Below are 15,199 nucleotides of genomic sequence, written 5' to 3' on the forward strand. Positions count from 1 at the left end.
GATGGAATGTATGGTAAATAAATTGTGATATAATAGAAAAACCTGTACTTGTTGTACCTTAATATTTTTGTTTTTGTTTTGTCTGTTTTAGTTAGAGCCATTGCTGAATGTGGGTTTGTAAATGTTTATTAGTTGTTGACTTAAACCCCAATTTATTTTCTTTAAGGGCGGGTTTGTTAAGCTGTCAAGCCTAATGGGAACAGTGTTTGTGCTGCTTTGTGCGGTTGTGTTTCTGTTTCCTCTATAGGTCACGTGACGTCCCGCCAGTTGCTGATTGTGGGTGGGGCCAACTGCTTTAAAGACGCCTTGGTTGACATCCGCTCTCTCGCTCTCTCACTCTCTCCCACTTCCGAGCCGCTTCTGGTGGCAGACGGAGCCCACCTCCGAGGGGTCTCATGTGCTCGGCCCGTTATGCCTCTTGATGGAGTTTCTCGTGTTGACTTCATGGTCGTGTTTCATAAGCACGTTCCCGGCGAGGAATCCATGTCTGTTAATTTTAGTTTATAACTTATTTAGAGCTGGTGGTAATTGGTGATGGGTTTTCATGTTACTTAATTTAAGATTAGTTAGGGTAGCAGTCAGAGGAACCGGAAGACTCACGGAGAACCTTGTCTTTTGTTTTTGGACGGGAGGCAGGCAAGTGTTATTCCTCCGGAAGATATGTGTGGGCAGGGTTTTCTTACAAAGCTTTTATCCCGAGGTTTACTATAGTCATCCAGATCCGGGCCGTATCCAGATCAGAGGTAGGGCCTGTGCCTAGACACGACCACAACGTATCCCTGAAGTGTCAGCAGAGATTGTGTCAGTTAGACTCTCCACTGTGAAGGCCTCATCGACACGACAGCCATCGGCACTAATCCTCAATAAACATGTCTTCACACCCGCGTGATGTCTCCGATCTTCAAGCAGATGGAACTGGATAATATTCTGAATGTTCCGATCCTATCTGACTTCTGACCTGTAATCCTGTTTGAATCATAATCATACATTGTTCGTTCATCAGAAGAAAACCTGCTCCCCGACTGAGCCTGGTTTCTCCCAAGGTTTTTTTTCTCCATTCTGTCACCTGATGGAGTATTGGTTCCTTGCCACTGCCACTTTGCCTTGCTTAGTTGGGGACACTTAATATTCAACAATATTATTGATCTGCCTGCATTGACACCATTATATGAGAACTGAACTGAGCTGGACGATGGTGACATCACTGTTTTCTACAGAGCGGCTGTATAAAGGTTATACAACATAAATTAACCATCACTGAACTTACTTAAGATGGACTATGACACTATTTTCTCTGCAACTTTGTTGCATTATTTTCCTGTTATCACTGTAAAGCTGCAATATAAATATATAAATGAAGGTGACTTAAATATTTTGATTTTATATTTAGCTGATTTTGTTTGTCTTATTGTCATTTGATTTAAAAAAAAATTGGATCTCACGGATCTCCAGAGCAGGTTAGCCGTGTAGCATGTTACCATGACAAATAAGAACCAATCCACCCTTTTGAGCCCCAAAAAACAGTTAGCACTGACACAAACTTACCAGCGTAGCAACTGAAACAGTATACGTGCATTAGGCCTGGTTATACAAACTGTAAACAAGGAAATCTCTTTCTCTGACACTTTGGTTGGCTATGATGGGGTTTTAAAACATTTAAAAAAAAAAAAAGATATTATCTGACTGCACTGACATTATATGATAAGAATGAAAAAGCTTGAATTGAACTGGACAATGACACTATTATCTTCTGTAGAGCTGCCTTTGAACTCATTTCATAATTGATCTTTACAACATCCACATCAACTGAACTAACCTAATGACACTATGGTCTTGTGACTTGAAAATATTTACCTATGCATTCTCTCACTAAAAAGTGATTAAATAATGCAGTTCAAAATGTATTATTTAATTCAATCTATGTTCTTTTATTTGTAATCATTACTGTCAAATCACCTTCGTCAGTTAAGAACCTGGGTGTGCTCTTTGATACCAATCTTTCATTTGAAGGCTACGTTTCTAGCATCTGTAAAACTATATTCTTCCATCTTAAAAAATGTATCTAAATTACAACATATGCTCTCAATGACAAATGCGGAACAGGTAGTTTATACGTTCATGACATCAAGGCTAGATTATTGTAATGCTCTACTGGGTGGTTGCCCTGCACGCTTAATAAACAAACTCCAGCTGGTCCAAAACGCAGCAGCTAGAGTTCTTAATAGAACCAGGAAGCATGACCATATTAGCACAGTTCTGTCAACACTGCATTGTCTCCCTATGCTATAATCCCTCTTTGTATGTAATTGTACATTTGCTCTCATTTCATCTTCATGCACGCCGAAAAAAATATGCGCTGCTCATGCTTGCGGTGTGAAACGGCCGTTAGTGTTGTACACGTTGAAAAGACGCTGTTTTCAACCAGTTTTTTTTTTGTTCACCATGAGCACATTGTATCATGAAAAAAGAAAATCCTATTCACAAGTGTGCCTTCTGACAAAAGAGATTGAGAACCACTGAACTATATAAGCAGATGGTCAGGTGCAGCCACAGGAGTTTATATCTCCATGACAAAAAATGTAAAAGTCTCAAGGAAAAATTATAAAGAGGTCAATAATGCAAATGGTTGTGAAGGTGGACAATCATATCTATACCACATTCAGCTGCGGTGTGAACGTAGCCTTCGTTTCACACAGATAAGTATTTTCCGGTGCCATTTTAAATGGCCGAGCCATTTAAATCTCTTGCCACACAAAGAACAAAAATAGCGTCTGACATCTGCATGACTTTTCAGATGTATCTGTAAGTGTGATAGCAAAATAAATGTTTTATTACACTGATCACAATTAAATTGCCTTTTTCCAGAGTGAGTGTGCAGGTGATTTTTAAAATGGCTCCTTTTTGTAAACCTCTTGCTACATTCAGAGCCCTGCCGTTTCTTTCTAGAATGAGTTTGCAAATGACTTTTCAGGTCTCTTCGATATGTGAAACTCTTCTCACAATGAACACATGTAAAAGGCTTCTCTCCAGTGTGAAGTCTCGTGTGAACATCAAGACTTACTTTCTGATTGAAACTCTTTCCACAGAGAGAGCATGTGAAAGGCTTCTCTCCAGTGTGAACTCTCATGTGAGTCTTAAGGTTTCCTTTAAATCTGAAACTCTTTCCACAGTGATTGCACATGAATGTCTCTTCTCCAATGTGAATTTTTACATGCTTGTTAAGGCTTTTTTTGTCTGGGAAACTCTGTCCACACTGATGACATTTAAAACATTCCTCTCCAGAGTGATACTTCTTCATGTGAAAATTAAGGGCTCGGTTACGAGTAAAACATTTCCCACACTCAACACACATGAATGGTTTCTCTCCGGTGTGAGATTTCATGTGATACTTAAGATTTCCGTTTTGTGTGAAGCTCTTCCCGCACAGTTTGCAGGTGAAAGGACTCTCTCCGGTGTGACTTCTCATGTGGGCTTTAAAGGATGATTTGTATGTGAAGCACTTCCCACACAGTTTGCAGGTGTAAGGATTCTCTCCAGTGTGAACTCTCATGTGCGAATCAAGGGTTGATTTATGTCTGAAACTGTTTCCACACTGATCACATGTGAACGGCTTCTCTCCAGTGTGAATTCTCATGTGAGTCTGAAGGCCTCCTCTATGTGTAAAGCTATTTCCACACTGTTTGCATGTGTAAGGCCTCTCTCCAGTGTGACCTCTCATGTGCGAATCAAGCTGTGCTTTATATGTGAAGTTTTTGCCGCACTCTTTGCATGTGCAAGGCTTACTTTCAGTGTGACATGTCATGTGCCTCTTGAGGCTATCTTTAGTACTGAAACTCTTTCTACACTGATTACATGTAAAGCAGTTCTCTCCTGAGTGAATCTTCATGTGGTTAGTAAGGGTTACTTTACTTTTGAAAAGCTTTCCACACTGATCACATGTGAAAGGCTTCTCCCCTGAGTGAATCTTCATGTGGTTTTTAAGGGTTACTTTACGTTTGAAAAGTTTTCCACACTGATCACACGTGAAAGGCTTTTCTCCAGTGTGACTTGGCATGTGGGAATTAAGGTTTCCTTTATGAGTGAAACGTTTTCCACAATGTTTGCAGGTGAAAGGCTTCTCTCCAGTGTGAACTCTCATGTGGAGTTCAAGGTTATGTTTTAGTTTGAAACTCTTTCCACACTGACAGCAGGAGAAGGAACTGTTAGATTCTCTCTTCGGTGCTCTTTTTCGTGAGGAAGTTGTTTCAGTTTTTATGTATTTTTCTGTAGTTGTGACATGTTTCTCATATTGACGTTTCTCTTCTATTTCATTCAGTTCTTGACTCTCCTCTTTCAGTCCCATCAGGTCTAAAGCAACAAAAAAAAGAAAAGACAAATAAGTTAACATCAGTTTACCATCAAAAAAACAACACTATATCAGATCTTTCAACAACAATTCTCAAGCTATTCAAAAGAACATTGACTGATTGACTGAGCCCTGGTCAGGCAGCGTCTGTGAGCCGTGTCATGGATGAAGGAAGTGCTGTCCCAATGATTTTCTCTGCTGTCCTCACCACTCTCTCTACACGTTCCCAGTCTGAGGTGTTGCAGGCCCCAAATCAGACAGAGATGCAACTGGTCAGTATGCTCTCTATTGTCCCTCTGTACAAAGTGGTGAGGATGGAAGGAGGGATATTTGCTCTTCTCATCCGATGCTAACTTATGGTTACAAATGAAATGTTTAACCTTTTGAGCGTTACGGTTCCATAAATGGGATTTTAATTTTAATTTCCAAAGCGTGTTTTCAGTGTGTATTGTTAATTGATGGTATAAAGTTAAGCCCCCTTAACAATTTCACATGCCACCTCAGTAATTTCATCCTGCAGCCGGGCCTGAATATAGCAGCCAATATAATCAGGACACGGAGGTGCCGGCGCGTGAACTGGAGCTTGTCTCATAAATTAACCAAAATTCAGCGTATAGGCTACTTGCCTCACAGACCTGAGAAATATATCTATAGAAAGCTTGAAATGTCTACTTTTAAAACTAGGGATGGCCCGATACCATTTTTTTTCAAACCGATACGAGTACGAGTATTTACATTTGTGTACTTGCCGATATCGAGTACCGATACCGATATTTCTACCGCAAAAGTAACTATAGGCTCCCAGAAAAGAAGACAGAAGACTATTTTAGAACACAGGTTAGAAGACTGTTTTTATTTTCTTCTCTGCTTGTTTTAACACGTCTAAAAATAAATAATAATGAGTAAAATAATAAATGTATTAACACACAAACCACTGTTAATTTAACATAAAAGCAAGCAGTTACTGCGTGCATGGTCTGACATGACTGAATGCGCCCAAAGTGCGCTCCCTTAATAGTCTAATTCCTAAAAAGCTGACAGTTCATCGCAATCTCACACATCTGTTATTATCAATGAAGCTGACTGCACAATGAATCTTTCATAATATCCACACTTTGTTTGTTATAATTAGAGGATTTGCCAGCATACAGAATTCAGCACTGAACAAAAAAGTTTTGAGCAGTGAGGGGAGTCTATCTTAAATGCTTCTGATTAGCCATTGCGTTCAAGAAATCAACACACATGTCTGTGATTGGCTACATCGCTCAACGCTGCAAACATGTTATGAATAGAAACTCTGGCCTGTAAATCGTTTCTATTTTGTTTTAGTTGTTCTTCTTGCTTTTCTGCAACAGATGAATGAAAATCTATTAGTTTTAATATGTTGTATTCATAGATATTTCTAGTTTGCGGGAGTCCCGCGAATCGTTTTATTCTCCCGGAACCCGCACACACAGAGTGAGTGCATTACCGCCCGCGCTCGGCCATCAGATCTAGTGCCGCGCCGCACTCTTTTGCATTGGGAGTGCACGTCCCTATGCCTCAGTTCACCTCGGCAAAGCACTCGCGGCGGCCAGTTTCGTTTCGCAAAATGTACGTGGTATCGGGGCGTGGTATCGGCGAATTTTTATGAGTACGAGTATATGAGGACAGTATCGGGCCATCCCTATTTAAAACAATTCAAAACGAAAGGAAACAGACTGCTCTCTGCTTATGTAATTCGTATGAAATATGTATTTCTCTCTGGCCCGTTCACTAGTGCGAAGATCGCGAGTCATCATCGTCAATTTCATCTTTGGAGCCGACACCGACACAGAAAACACTTATTAATAAACAATTAAAATGTCTCATTGCTATATTTGACATTCATTATCATTACTTTTGCCGGTTCTTTGTGACCGCTTTTAGGAGCGTTATTGGCATAGTCACCCTCTGGTTACATTAACGTTTCAGCACCGAAAACATGGAGATTTTTTTAGATAATAATCAAATATAATTAAATACTTAGTGACCTACCCCAACCAAATATTGAAATCTACGATACCAGTGTGGTAAGATTGCACAATTAATTAACTTTATTATAGGCTACTAAATCACTCTATTTCAAAGGCTATTTCTCATGTTGACAAGTGTGTGCGTTGTTCAAGACTCAATATAGAGGCCATGATTTTCCTACTAACAGAACTGCTTGCTAAAAAACTAACAAACACAAATATTATTGCGATTATTGGATATGCACTGATATACGGTAAGCCTGAAACCGATCACAGCAATAGTCATATGGATATGATTTAATCATATGACTGAAGCGACGTGACCTCTTAATTATAGCCCAGAAACTGCAGTTATGACAAAATTAGTATATTTATTTCTCAGGTATGTCTCCATCTTTCTGCAAAATGCCTAATGTTAAAATAAAGTTTTAAAAAGGAGGGGGTCTTTGATCCCTCTTTTGAAAGCATGAGATTGGTTGAAACTTTAATTTTAGCATTGTTGCTCACCTCATATGTGGTGGAAAAACAAGGCAGTTTTCTTAAAATTTCTGATACAGCACAGTGAAACAGTATATTGAAGACCTAAATGGACAACTTAAAAAGGGTTTTGATCTTTAGGTAAAAATCTTTATTTTTTCATGGTAAGGATTATTTTTGCGTGGAATTGCCTAAATGCAGTTTCTCTTTTGTTAAATAAATCACTTTTGATCATTTATGCTGCCTCGTTCCCTCTTTTGTCATGACCCTTGAGTCAGGTTGTGACAAGGGAACGTCAAACATTTGTGAGACAACACAAAAGCATTGATCAATAATTTTCCTTTTAAGGAGCTTTGTAGATTCCAAAGCTAATCTGTGGTTCCCTTTCGTTGTCACTCCGAGTTACGTCGGATGACGACGAATGGGGTTTCGCTTAGAAAGCCTATCAACTTCGAGTATTACAAAACGAGCCAATGGCAAAGAAATGCCATGGGTCTGCGGAATTTGCATGACGTAACTCCGCCCCACCTCGTGGGTATAAAAGGAGCACGCCAGCAACAGGCAGATATGTTTTCGCTTCGGAGCCAAGTGTAATTCTTCACTCCTTAAGCTATCTCTGATTGTCAGCTTCTTACGAGACGAGCAACTCTCCAGTGTTGGTGTGACGGCGATCTCCCGGCGAGTGCACACTTCCTGCTTATCTGAGCGTGGTTTGCCAGCGAGTGTGTTCTCCGCGGGCGCTTCAGCACTGAGTTTCTCTCACAAAAAGAGCTTGCACGCGGCACGTCTTTTTAAAGATGCCTCGCCCGTGCACTTCTGGTTGCGGTCGACTGGTGTCTGACTCTGATGGGCACGAGCGCTGCTTGGTGTGTTTGGGCTTTGATCACGCTAAAGCAGCGCTCGTGGATGAGTCATGTTCTTTCTGTGGGAACATGACCATCGCAACACTTAGATCGAGACTCAAGGATCTCGCAAGAGTGAGAGTCCCCTCATCCACACCCCGATCTAGCGCCTCCTCGAGAGGCTCTACTTCGGCTGGTGGCCAGGGTGATCTGAGGGTGACTGTGTGGAACAAAGCGCCGACTATGTGTCCGTGCCCCGCAGCACCTTCTCCAGTGTTGCAACCCGCGAGCGTTCAGGGGATCATCGCGGGACCGTCCTTTGAGGTCCCGCGGGTGTCCTTTGGCGCTCCAGAGGAAGATGCGATGTCGATCGCAGCATCACTAGGCGGGTCTGATTCGTCTAGAAGTGACGACTCGTCACAGCTGCCACCCTCGGGTGTGAATACGGCTGTGGCTCAGTCTGATCCAGAGATGACGGCCATGCTTTCCCGGGCGGCCGCGAGCATTGGTTTGGAGTGGAACCCTCCACCCTGTCCTGAGCGCTCGCGGCTGGACGATTGGTTTTTGGGTGCAGCTGCGGCTTCCCGTCCTCAGCCTGCCCCAATACCTTTCTTCCCGGACGTGCATGATGAAATCTCGAAGTCCTGGAAGACTCCCATGTCTTCCCGCAAACGCTCGTTGATTTCATCCGCCTTTCCTCCCCTCGATGGGGCAGCTGCCCGTGGGTACACTGGGCTCCCCCCGGTTGAGCGCTCTGTTGCGATGCAGTTGTGTCCTCAGAGTGCCTCTTCTCGCGGCGAGCCTAAGCACCCATCCAAGGCCTGTAGGTTCTCGTCTACCCTAGTGGCGAAGTCCTACAGAGCGGCGGGACAGGCGGCTGCCTCTTTGCATGCCATGGCCACTCTGCAGGTCTATCAGGCGCAGATGCTAAGGGATATGCACGAGGGTAGGACGGACCCAGGGCTCTTCGATGAGCTACGCGCCGCCACCGACCTCGCCCTCCGGGCGACGAAGGTGACCGCACGCTCCCTGGGTCTGGTGATGTCCACAGCTGTGGTCCAGGAGAGACACTTGTGGCTGAACCTGGCTGACATGCGGGGCGCTGAGCGCTCTCGCCTGCTCGACTCCCCCATGTCCCAGGCCGGCCTATTCGGCGGTGCGGTGGAGGATTTCGCCCAACAGTTCTCCACCGCCCAGAAACAGACTGAGGCCATTAGGCACATTCTGCCCCGACGGCCCGCTGCTGCCTCCACCCAGCCGACCGGGCAGATCCCTCAGTCTGTTCGCCGCCGAGGGCGCCCTCCTGCGGCTCCCGCCCCTCCCGCCCGGCCCAAGCAGCAGCCTCCACCCAGGCCCGGTCGCGGAGGAAGCCGTAAGAAGGCGCCCCAGCCCTCTCCAGCCCCGCCCCCCGCTAAACGCCGGGCCAAGCGGCGCTCCTGAGACGGGCTGCTCAGGGATGCTGAAAATTACTTCTCAGGAGATGGTAGCAGGACCACTCCTTCCCCCGGTGGAGGGCCGGGGGAGAATCTTTTGTTCTCCACTCCCCGCTGCTCACCCACGGGTGGGCAGCACCCTAATGTGGTTAAAGAAAGAAGTAACATTCCCATCCCTGAGCACACAGAGTTCTCGGACGACACGGTGCGCCGCCTCCGAGCCGTGCACCCCTCGTCCCCCTCTGTCCCAGAGCCGGCTGGCAGTGCGCGCCGTCCCCGGACCGTGCCGCTCCCTTCCGCCTCTGTCGCCAGCCCCCTGGCAGAGCAGACCCCCGTGGAACGTTCTTCCTTCCCTGGTCTCCTCTGTCAGGGCGCGGTTAATGACTGTGCCCCCACACCGGGCCGCTATGCCGTCCACGTCCGGGCCAGTCATTCCGCCCTGCTGCACCATCGGTGGGAAGTCTGTGGTCCGTATGACCCCGCTGGTACAGTTTTTGGGAGCCTGACTAGAGCTCCCCCTCCTGTCCCGCTGGGTCGCACGGACGATCAGGCTCGGCTACGCAATTCAGTTCGCGCGGTCTCCTCCCCACTTCAGGGGAGTCCGCTCCACTTTGGTCGGTGGCAACGCCCCTATCATGAGAGCAGAGATCGCCACCCTGCTGGCGAAGGGTGCGATCGAGACCGTCCCTCCGGCCGAGATGAGGACCGGCTTCTACAGCCCGTACTTCATTGTCCCCAAGAAAACCGGTGGGTTACGACCAATCCTGGACCTGCGTGTGCTGAACCGTTCCCTTCACAGGCTGCCGTTCAAGATGCTCACTGCCAAACACATTCTCGGATGTGTGCGGCCCCAGGATTGGTTTGCAGCAATCGACCTGAAGGACGCCTACTTTCATGTCTCCATTCTCCCTCGACACAGACCGTTCCTTCGGTTTGCCTTCAAGGGGCAGGCATACCAGTACGCGGTTCTCCCTTTCGGGCTAGCCCTGTCTCCTCGCGTCTTCACGAAGGTCGTCGAGGCAGCCCTTGTTCCCCTTCGGGAACACGGGGTTCGTATCCTGAACTACATCAACGACTGGCTGATCCTAGCTCACTCTCGAGACCAGGTATGCGAACACAGGGACCTAGTGCTCCGCCACCTAGCTCGTCTGGGCCTTCGGGTCAACTGGAAAAAGAGCAAACTTTGCCCCGTGCAGAGGATCTCTTTTCTCGGTATGGACATCGACTCGGTCGCCATGTCCGCGCAGCTTACGAGCGAGCGCGCGCAGTCACTGCTGACTTGCCTGAGACAGTTCAAGGGCAAGAGTGCGGTTCCACTAAAACTCTTTCAGAGGCTCCTGGGGCATATGGCATCTGCAGCCGTGGCAACACGGCACCTTCCGAGTAACTGTTACTCCGTCCTGCCGTCAGACCTTCACCCCGTGGTCGGACCTCAGTTTTCTACGGGCCGGAGTGCCCCTGGAACGAGCTTCGCGGCATGTGGTTGTAACGACAGATGCCTCCTCCACGGGTTGGGGTGCCATGTGCAATGGACGTGCTGCCGCGGGCTCCTGGACAGGACCCCGCCGCCTCTGGCACATCAATTGCCTCGAGTTGCTGGCCGTACGTCTTGCTCTGCGCCGCTTCCGGGCCGTGCTCAAGAACCAACACGTACTAGTCTGTTCAGACAATACCGCCACTGTAGCGTACATCAACCATCAAGGTGGTCTACGCTCCCGCCGTATGTCGCAACTCGCCCGCCACCTCCTCATATGGAGTCAGAAGCATCTGAGGTCGCTTCATGCCATTTACATCCCCGGAGCCCTGAACTGTGCAGCCGACGAGCTCTCACGGCTTCAGCCCCTCCCGGGAGATTGGCGACCCCATCCCCAGTCGGTTCAGCTGATTTGGGACCAGTTCAGGGACGAACAGATAGATCTGTTTGCCTCTCACGACTCGACCCATTGCGCCCTGTACTATTCCCTGACCGAGGGGACGCTCGGCACGGATGCACTGGCGCACAGCTGGCCGCGGGGCCGCAAATATGCGTTTCCCCCAGTGAGCCTTCTTGCGCAGACCCTGCGCAAGGTCAGGGAGGACGAGGAGCAGGTCATTCTGGTCGCGCCATACTGGCCCGCCCGGACCTGGTTCTCCGAACTAGTACTCCTCGCGACAGCACCTCCCTGGCCGATTCCCCTGAGGAAAGACCTCCTTTCTCAGGGACGGGGCACCCTATGGCACCCTCGTCCCGATCTTTGGAACCTCCACGTGTGGAGCAGGTTTGAGTACCCTTCCACCTACGGTGGCGGCTACCATCACTTCCGCTAGAGCGTCGTCCACGAGACACGTCTACGCGTTGAAGTGGAACCTCTTCGTCAACTGGTGCTCTTCTCTTCAAGAACACCCCCGGAGATGTTCGATTAGTGTCGTGCTTTCCTTCCTTCAAGATAGGCTGGAGCGAAGGCTGTCTCCCTCCACCCTGAAAGTCTATGTTGCCGCTATTGCCGCACACCATGACCCAGTCGAAGGTAAGTCTGTTGGAAGGCACGACCTGATCATCAGGTTCCTGAGAGGAGCGAGGAGACTGAATCCTCCTCGTCCTCCTCTCGTTCCCTCTTGGGACCTCTCAGTGGTTCTAACTGCCCTGCGGAGTGCTCCCTTTGAGCCTTTGCAATCAGTGGAGCTTAAGTTCCTGTCTATCAAGACAGCGCTCCTGGTTGCATTGGCCTCCATCAAGAGGGTGGGGGACTTGCATGCATTCTCCGTTGACGAAGCGTGCCTGGAATTTGGGCCGGCTTACTCTCACGTGATCCTGAGACCCCGGCCTGGATATGTGCCCAAGGTTCCTACCACTCCCTTCCGGGACCAGGTGGTGAACCTGCAAGCGCTGCCCCCGGAGGAGGCAGACCCAGCCTTGGCACTGCTCTGTCCAGTACGCGCCCTCCGCGCCTATGTAGACAGGACGCAGTGTTTCAGGACCTCAGACCAGCTCTTTGTCTGTTATGGTGGGAAGCTGAAGGGAAAGGCTCTCTCCAAGCAAAGGCTGTCTCACTGGATAGTGGACGCCATTGCCTTGGCATACCAGCAGCAAGGTCGACCGTGCCCCCTTGGTGTGACCGCCCACTCCACCCGGAGTGTGGCATCCTCTTGGGCTCTAGCGCATGGCGCCTCGCTAACAGACATCTGCAGAGCTGCAGGCTGGGCGACACCTAACACATTCGCCAGATTCTACAATCTCCGAGTGGAGCCAGTGTCCTCTCATGTACTCGCTTCAACCAGCTAGTACTGGACCCGCTCAGGTGTCTTCGCTTGCTCGCCATTCCACTCCACGGACTGGATACGTGCGATATTCTCCTCAGGTGAGCTTCCCTGAAAAGCCCTGAGTTCCTCCAGCACTCCTGACGTTGGCGCCAGTGTCTATTGCCTGTGCGTCGGCTAGGTGCCTCCCGTGTGCATGGTCCCTCCTCTGAGCGACCCCCACATGTGTATTTCCACTGTAAGCCTCTCTGAGCGTGTGTCTTTCCCTTGGCAAGCCACCTTGCCACCCCTGGGGTTGAAATATTCCACCTGCGGCTGGACACCCCAGTGTTCTCCATATGTCTCCTTCGGGTCATATGTGTATTCTCTAAGTCCCCCCCCTCTGGGTTGGCAGTAATTGCATATTTCCCCTAAACTTGGGATATGCTCCCCAGTGTACCTTGGTATTCCTGTGCTAAATAGGAGTCCTTCGTCCGTGCCAGTCTCACGACAGGGATCTCAGATTTACGCAGGGCACTGGAAGACAGCTGAGAAGGTGGCGTGATTAGACTGGTAACCCCATTCGTCGTCATCCGACGTAACTCGGAGTGACAACGAAAGGGAACGTCTCGGTTACGTATGTAACCCTCGTTCCCTGAGTAGGGAACGGAGACGTTACGTCTGCCTGCCACTTTCCGCTGTACCGCGGGGATCGCCTGAGCTCAGTCTTGGCTCCTCAGCGAAGAAACATATCTGCCTGTTGCTGGCGTCCTCCTTTTATACCCACGAGGTGGGGCGGAGTTACGTCATGCAAATTCCGCAGACCCATGGCATTTCTTTGCCATTGGCTCGTTTTGTAATACTCGAAGTTGATAGGCTTTCTAAGCGAAACCCCATTCGTCGTCATCCGACGTAACGTCTCCGTTCCCTACTCAGGGAACGAGGGTTACATACGTAACCGAGACGTTTTTCTTTGCTATTTGCTTTAAAAGCGTTCTCTTGTTCAGTAATTATTTTTGATTGCAGTCTTTTTCTGTCATTGTTTTACTCGGATTTGCTTATCAGTTCCATGCACTTTTAAGATTTTCTTTGTCCATTCTATTTTTTTTAGGCAACTTCTATCAAGCTAATTCAGATTAAAACAGTTGGTTTAAAATTAATCTGGTTTATTTTAGTTCAGGAGTACATAGTCCAGGTGTTGGTAATCTGTACTTAATCTTACAGTTTCAGAAAGCCATTTTTAAGACATGATTGACTAGGACTACTCCTGTCTTAATTTAAACCCTGTCCGGGAAACCACCCCTTTATCATTCAAATTACTTTAGTTTTAATGATACTGTGAAGAGCAGGGCGCGAGCCGTGGAAACGGAGTGAGGCCGGTGGCGCGAGTGTTAATGAATGTCACTGCGCACTGCAGGAGCTTCAAAGGATAAGAGGAGAAGTGACAACAGTGAAAGACGCGAGAAACCCAGGCCTGGGACATTTAAATTGCGTTTTGTCTATGTATGGGCGGTAGTCGGCTATGTAGCACCTGCCGTTTACTTTCGTTTTATTTACTTTAAAACTTCTGTTTACCGTTCACTGGTTCCCCATTCTTCCCTGCACCTTGAACTTTGTTACATGTATATTTAAAAGCATTTTAAATAGCACATTAAAATAAAACACTTGGAAAAATAATACCTTAAAGGGTTAGTTCACTCAAAAATGAAAATTATGTCATTAATGACTCACCCTCATGTCGCTCCAAGCCAGTAAGACCTCCGTTCATCTTCAGAACACAGTTTAAGATATTTTAGATTTAGTCCGAGAGCTTTCTGTCCCTCCATTGAAAATGTATGTACGGTATACTGTCCTTGTCCAGAAAGGAAAATAAGACATCATCAAAGTAGTCCACGTGACCTCAGTGGGTTAGGTAGAATGTTTTGAAGCATCGGAAATACATTTTGGTCCAAAAATAACAAAAACTACGACTTTATTCAGCATTGTATTGTCTTCCGGTTCTGTTGGGGATCCGCGTTCACGAGTCCGCAGTGACGCTGATGACGTAAGACACTGCTGACGTGTATCTGGTGCGTCCGTGTATTCGGGTTCAAATAAATATGGCTGGGCAAAAAAATGCAAGTCTTCCTCTGTGTGGAAATCCTTAGACATGTTTGTGAAGATTGTTTTGTTTCCAGCGTGCATCTCCCTCAGACTGTAAACGAAGCTCGGGCGCACCAGACACACGTCAGCAGCGTCTTACGTCAGCAGCGTCACGGAAGGCGGATCCACAACAGAACCGGACGACAATACAATGCTGAATAAAGTCGTAGTTTTTGTTATTTTTGGACCAAAATGTATTTCCGATGCTTCAAAACATTCTAACTAACCCACTGATGTCACATGAACTACTTTGATGATGTCTTTATTTCCTTTCTGGACAAGGACAGTATACAGTTCATACATTTTCAATGGAGGGACAGAAAGCTCTCGGACTAAATCTAAAATATCTTAAACTGTGTTCCGAAGATGAACGGAGGTCTTACGGGCTTGGAGCGACATGTGGGTGAGTCATTAATGACATAATTTTCATTTTTGGGTGAACTAACCCTTTAAGTAGTAGGGTCTTATCTTTTTATTTTACCTCAGACACGCTCAAAAGACAAATGAAGTGCGGGTGTATTTTGAAAACGGAAAAGTTTCATCAAGCTGTGCCATTTCAAACTGGCATAACTCTACTAGAGCGATGCATAACCATATTCAGGACATGCACGTAGGTGTGATAGGTGAAGCAAGCAAATAACCATCGCGTATTCACTTCAACAGCGAAGAAAATTACTGCGCATCAGAATTTGCTTTATTCGCCAAGTGTGCTGAGTTCAGCGGCATTTAGCAGGTCTGACTGTTTGATTA

At 47.3% G+C, this 15,199-nt stretch overlaps 1 protein-coding gene across 4 annotated transcripts in view; it reads right to left on the minus strand.

The window, feature by feature from the left end:
• Positions 1 to 1,904: 1,904 nt before the first annotated feature.
• The window catches only part of LOC143742440 (uncharacterized), a 44,722-nt gene continuing 31,427 nt past the window's right edge, over positions 1,905 to 15,199 (minus strand). For all 4 annotated transcript variants that reach the window (XM_077235293.1, XM_077235294.1, XM_077235295.1 and 1 more), the window contains one exon: positions 1,905 to 4,347. In XM_077235293.1, the coding sequence (XP_077091408.1) occupies positions 2,660 to 4,347 (1,688 nt within the window). In that variant the 3' untranslated portion in view covers positions 1,905 to 2,659. The remainder of the gene's footprint in view (positions 4,348 to 15,199) is intronic.

The sequence above is a fragment of the Siphateles boraxobius genome, unplaced genomic scaffold (genome assembly GCF_051911475.1).
Source record: "Siphateles boraxobius isolate OS27281-9 unplaced genomic scaffold, OSU_SipBor_1 19, whole genome shotgun sequence".
NCBI lineage: Eukaryota > Metazoa > Chordata > Actinopteri > Cypriniformes > Leuciscidae > Siphateles > Siphateles boraxobius.